Genomic DNA, 5,860 nt, shown 5'->3' with positions numbered 1-5,860 from the left:
CTGTAATTGCCACCATCTTGCATCTCCTCACGACAACAGTGCAATAAAACCTTAAACTGGTCATTGCAAACAAATAAAGATACACTCCCTTTGCTAAGAAGCCTTTAAAAACATCATAAGAAAGTGGAGGGCGGTAGTTTGTTGTTGGCTCTTCCAACCTGCTCGCGCTCCTAGGGCTACACCAAGATTTAGCCCAGATTTGTGAAGCCAGGAGCCGCCTCTCTGCGCTGGAGCGGCAGCCCCAGGGCGCCCGGGCTGCCTGGGAGCTGTTGCCCACCCGCTCTGCCGGGCAGTGTCGTCCTTCTGCACGACGCCCGCGATGGGCGAGACGAAGCCGCTTTGCCGCTCTCCTTCGCGCACCCCAGGAGGTCACTTCTGTGTTTTATTTTCTTGTTATTCTGAAAACGTGCAGAGCGTCCAGCGAGCTGCCGGTGGTGTCGAAGCAGAATCAGGCAGCGGCAGTTTCATGGCAAGAACTCTTGGTTGCTCAGCCCAGCCGAGGGCTTTACGCTGATTTCATGGGGAAGAAGAAAAGAGGGAAAGAGCGTGGGGGGGGGGGGGGGGGGGGGGGGGGGGGGGGGGGGGGCCTTCGGGTATTTCCCTGAGCACCGGTTCCACTCGGGATCGAACGCGCCCCGCGTCCCGCCCGCCTTCCCCACCCTGCACCGGCCTCCCCGCGCACCCCAACCCGCGTTTCGCCCCCCCCCCCGTGTTTTTCCTCCGCCGCGCCCGGGAGCGCCGCAGCCTGCGGGACCCTCTGCGGGGAAGCGCCCGGGGCCGTGGACCAACCCCCCCCCTCCCCACGCGTGGGGCGGGCGGGCAGCGGGCTCCCACGGCGGCCGGCGCTCCTGCACCCCTCCCGCTCCATCTGCCGGCGGCCCCTGCAAACTGCCTCCTGCCTTCCCCTGCTGCCGCCAGGCCGCCCCCTGCACCCCCCCCACCCCCCAGCCCACGCCGCGAGGGCGGCAGGAGCAGCCCCCACTCGGGACCACCCCGCCCCCCCCCCGGGTGAGGTGTGTGTGTGTGGGGGGAAGCGACCCGCACCGCGCCGAGCACCGGCACACACGGGACCCCCGCACCGCTGGGGGGGGGGGGGGGGGGGGGCGGGGGGAGCCCCCGCGTGTGCCGCGCGGGCGGCGGGGCGGGAGGGGGGTGTGTGTGTGTGTGGGGGGGGTTGCCCCGCGTGTCCGCGCCCCGCGTGTTTCCCCCGCGGCCGGCGCACGCGGCGGGGCGGGGCGGGGCGGTGACGCGGCGGCGCCGGGGCTATAAAGCACCTGCCGGGCGCCCGCCGGCCCCAGACGCATCGCGGCGGCTGCGGCTCCGGCAGCGCGGAGGAGCGGCGTGGGGCGTGGGGCGGGGGGGGGACGAGACACGAAGAAAAACAACCACCCCAAACCAGCCCCAAAACCTCCGAATCTCTCCGGCCGGCCCAGCCCCACGCCTGCGAGACTCTACCGCCATGCCCAGCCACCCCGCCGGCGCCGTGCTGCTGGTGCTCGCTCTCTGCGCCCTCCTGGAAGATGGTAAGCCCCGGGCTGGCAGGTGCCCCCCGCTCCCCGGGGGTGTCTGTCCTGGGTGGGGAGAACTCTCTGCCCCCGCCTCGGATAGGGCATTGGGGCTGCATGGAGGGGGGGGGGGGGGGGCTGGCTGCGGGGCGGGGGGTGTTGCGGGGTGGCTTTGCGGTGTCCTCGCTCCGGGGGTAGCCGCTGGCGGGGTTGTGAAGGTGCTTTCTGAGCCCGCCGGGGCTGCCCGTCCCGCAAAGCCGCCTGCCCCTGGAAATCGCCGTCATCCTTGCCGGAGGTGTGATTGCGGAGGGGACGCACCGGCGGGCACCCCGGCGCTCTGCACCGAGCCTGCCGCTCATCCCCTCCTCCTTCTGCTGCAGGTACGGGCCGTCCGCCGCTGGAGTCCCACCTGGCCGCGCACCCGAGGACCAAGCGATGCTCCTGCAACAGCTGGCTGGATAAGGAGTGCATTTACTTCTGTCACCTGGATATCATCTGGGTCAACACGCCTGGGTGAGCATGAGCACAGCTTTTCGGGGAGGGGGGGGCTGGCTCTGTTGATGAGTAAGTGACTGTGCTTTCTGACTGAGGATGGGGTTTGGTGGGAGGAAGGCGAGAAAGGGTCCCAGGGCTGTGAGGATCTTGTAGCACCTGCTCCGGAGAGCGTTGCAAGTCCAGTCTTTTCCAGCCTCTAGAAAGGGACGAGCTGTGCTGCTGCTCAGGAGTTTCAGTATAACCCAGAGGGGAGCAGGGGGAAAGCACAGGGCGCTGCTCCCTCATGGGCTCATCTCTCCCTGAGATTTGTACCTCTGCGAGCCAAAAGCAGCGCCGAGGTGTTATAGCTGCAAGTCAGAAAGTTACTCTCCCCATCTGAAAACTGTAATGCTGACTGCCAGTATTGTTAATGAGACAGCAGTGGGCTGGCACTGGAGTCCTGTGGCTGCCAAGTCCTGCCCTCAAGAATGCTAAAGCAGTTTTCTGAGCAGTTTCAGACCAATGGCCATCGCAGTGTAGCAAAACACAGGTACTCAGGTGTGGTTATAATCATGCTTGCTAACATGCAATTACAACTCGCTGCTTGCTCAGAGAATAGTTGCAGTCCCTGCCAATCCTAAACCCTCTGGGAGAGTAGATTGCCATCAGAGATGGAGCGGGAATGTGCTAACAGCTCTGAAAGCATGCTGTGATCAGAAGAACCTGTTATGGCCCCAAGACATCTTGATCTGTACGATGTCCTGCGTGTTAAAACCCACGGGAGGAGGAAAAGCCCTGGCGTCTTCTGTGCTTGAGAAACTGGCTGCCAGTGGGGCTGGTGGACTGGGGCAGCCACGTTCCTCGTGTGCTTTGCCACGCAGGTGAGCTGCCAGCTCGCCCAGCCCATGTGGCAACCCTTGCACGGGCACCTGGGCTGCTGCAAGGAGAGAAAATTCCACTAGCAACCCAGCACATACTGGCAATCTCCCTGGGAGGGGTAGGGTGGGGAATACAGTAGGTGGGAGAGGAGCTGGAGTTTAAAGGCTTAGACATATCAGTGACCTTTTCACCTTATGTCTATAGATGAGTCGTTTATTATCCTGGCACTGGCTTGGCTGCCTCCCAGGGCTGTGTTATAAACCTGTTGGCTAATAAAAAGTTAGTTGCATAGCTGATTTCTTTTGTTTTTAACAGACACACCGCTCCCTATGGCTTGGGAAGCCCGCCAAGGCGGCGCAAGAGATCGCTCAGCAGGTGCCAGTGCTCGCAGTCGAGGGACAGCATCTGTGCCACCTTCTGCCAGGCGAAGCCTGGGTAAGTCGGGGGGGGGGGGGTCCTGAGGGGGACGCCCCTGGGGGCTGCTCTGCGAGGGTGCAAGCAGACGGGCAATGCTTAGGAGCTGGAGTAACCACAGCCTCCCTGGGGACGGCTGCGTTGGTCTTTGCAAACAGCTGGAACTTGTCTAGTGGCTTTCGTACCCCTCCCAAGAGGCCCTGGCAAAGTGTCACTAGGGTGGTTTTGTTGTACAATAGTCTCTTTACTGATATGAAGCAATGTTACCTCCATCCCTCCGGCTGCCGGGAGGGTGAGGAAGGGCTAGGTGCGCTTGTGGGAAGGGAGGAGCTGGCAGCGCGCTGGGAGAGGGACAAGCGGAGGGTGTGAAGCTTTGGGACACCAGTGTCTCCTGCGCAGCTCAGGTGGGAGAGGCTGCAGGAGAGTGGGACTGCTGTGAGCTGAGGCTTGGAAGTCAAGTACCTTCTGTAGCCAGTTCTTTACGGTGCACATGGGCTCTCTGTGGTCTTGCTTTAGCCAGCAGCTGAAGTAGGAGAGTCCTTACGCTGTGGGGAAGTGGGGAGTAAAGTCACTGCGGAGATCTGTCATTAATTTCATAGCAAGGCAATCGTTAAAATCCCCAATCATTAAATATGACTGTGAATAGTGAGGTCTGACAGGAGAGGATAGCAGTAAAAGTGAGCTATAAATAGCTCTCAAATAGCTGCAATTAACCCTTCAAAAACAGGCATTCATCTGTCTTAGTCTGTCACTGGTGACGTTAGAGCAGTACTCCCCCCGGTACTTACCACAGCATGGCTAGATGCGAGTGGTTCATTCCTCTCCTCTTGCTCATTAGGTACCTCCAGAGTCTGATGCTCCCAGCGAGCTCTGGAGCATCAACGAAGTCTCTGCAGAGTGGTGGTGTGAGGCCTTCCCACCGTGGCCTGCTGAGAGCTCTCAGGTGAGCACGCTGCTTAAACCCACTCTGAACGTCCCTCATAAGCACTTTAAAATCTGTGACTGTGACCCCAGACTGCAGTTGCCACTTGGGTTTGGCCTGACTTCCCCCTCTTGTCTCCCTTTAAATGAGTAGGCTTGACTGTTTCTGCTCTCTGACAGCTGAGGGAACCAGAGTTGCTTGCGTCCTTCCAAAACTGGAGGAACATTATAGAAAATGTAATTCTTGACTGGAGTGGGAAGTTCCTTTGATATGGGGCGGGCAAACGCATGATGTTCAAGAAGAGGGAGAGACACACAGCATCGTGTAGGACAGTGATTTATTGGGCAGCAACTTTGGACCAAAGGAAATAACTCACTGATGTGATGTGAGAAAAGCTGTGGAACTCTGCTGGAGGAAACTGGACTCCAGGAGTGTAAATTGAGTTAAAGGGAGTTGGCAAGTTGAAGGAGGGTTGGTCTATTGGTGACAGTTAAGTCAGATGCCATGGGAACACTTTCTGAAAGGCAGATCTAGGGAAGCATCACTTGAGTCATGCCCTGCTGCAGGACTCCTTGAATTCTCTGCTACTGGCCACTGGTGGAAAGGGGACAATGTGCTCAGTGGATCCCCGCTATGGCTTATCACAGGTGCCGCTAGAAATTCTCCCTCTTCCTTCCCCCATCTTCTGCCTCAAAATAAATCTTGGCAAGGGGTAGATAAACGTCAAAATGGGCTGTTGCTGAGTAGTTGGACTGGAGAATGAACAGGTCTCTGTGTTTACAGGGATCTGGCCATCTCGAGCCCGCGGTTCAGCAAGCGTCAGCACCGTTCTCGGAGGAGCGCACAGCCAACAGTTTTGCCTTGGAAGAAAAACATCTGGAAGAAGAAAAGATAAGGAACAGGTGCATACCAAGTTCACCAGAAGAATTTGGAGTCCTGTGGGTGTCGCTAACTCCGCTGTCGGTAGTTAGAGCTGAAGGAAAGGCCATGAGTGGAAGGGGGAAGAAGTGGAAGTCTCCATGCTCCTGTTGCGTGAACCAGTACTGCATGCACTTCAGCGGCTGTTGTAAAGGGAAAACTGTCTCTCTCTATACAGTCATAGATGTGTCGTGGAGCTGAATTGTGCCTTTTTGGATCAGGCAAGGGTCTTGCTGGAAGAGTACTCGCTTAACTCTGCACTGGAGTCCTAGGCAGAGGGTCAGCCTGCGCTGGGCGCTTGAATCGCGACCCAGCTGGCTCTGTGCAGCTCTGGGCCTGGCAGGACTGAGCCCCTCTCGCTGGCCGGGGCTGCTCTGCCGTTGAGCCAGGTTTGAGCGTGGCAGAGGTGGTTTGGCTGGCCATTGTAGACGGGGATAAACTGCCTCCAGTGTGAGCCCACCTTTGCACTTCTTTCTCTTCCTTGTCAGACAGTGCGATGTGCGTATGAATGAGGCTCCCTTGGTAAAACAGCTCCCAGTTTTTCTTAAAAAAACATATATCTTCTAGAAGCCTGAAAGCCAACTGAGTAGTCAGTGGCATTCTTTTGGCCGAGAAATTCCCTGAAGGGCTGTCCTGAAATGCCTCTCATTTAGGTGGAGGATAGCTTGCTTGCATCAAATCCAAGCATGACCCCTGCCATCGAGGACGGCAGCAGGGGCGGGGAGGCTGAAGGGGAGCTGCACTTCTG

General features: G+C 58.6%; 1 protein-coding gene across 1 annotated transcript; it reads left to right on the top strand.

Annotated features, from left to right (window-relative positions):
• The first annotated feature begins 1,459 nt into the window (after positions 1-1,459).
• EDN2 (endothelin 2) lies at positions 1,460-5,089 on the top strand. The gene is made up of 5 exons (XM_086480240.1): positions 1,460-1,523; positions 1,886-2,018; positions 3,174-3,293; positions 4,111-4,215; positions 4,978-5,089. The coding sequence occupies exons 1-5, from the start codon at positions 1,460-1,462 to the stop codon at positions 5,087-5,089; spliced, it is 534 nt and encodes a 177-aa protein (XP_086336366.1).
• Positions 5,090-5,860: the final 771 nt, after the last annotated feature.

Source organism: Leptosomus discolor, chromosome Z (genome assembly GCF_034619465.1).
Source record: "Leptosomus discolor isolate bLepDis1 chromosome Z, bLepDis1.hap2, whole genome shotgun sequence".
In the NCBI taxonomy this organism is placed as follows: domain Eukaryota; kingdom Metazoa; phylum Chordata; class Aves; order Leptosomiformes; family Leptosomidae; genus Leptosomus; species Leptosomus discolor.
This window is presented reverse-complemented; position numbering and strand designations above follow the sequence as displayed.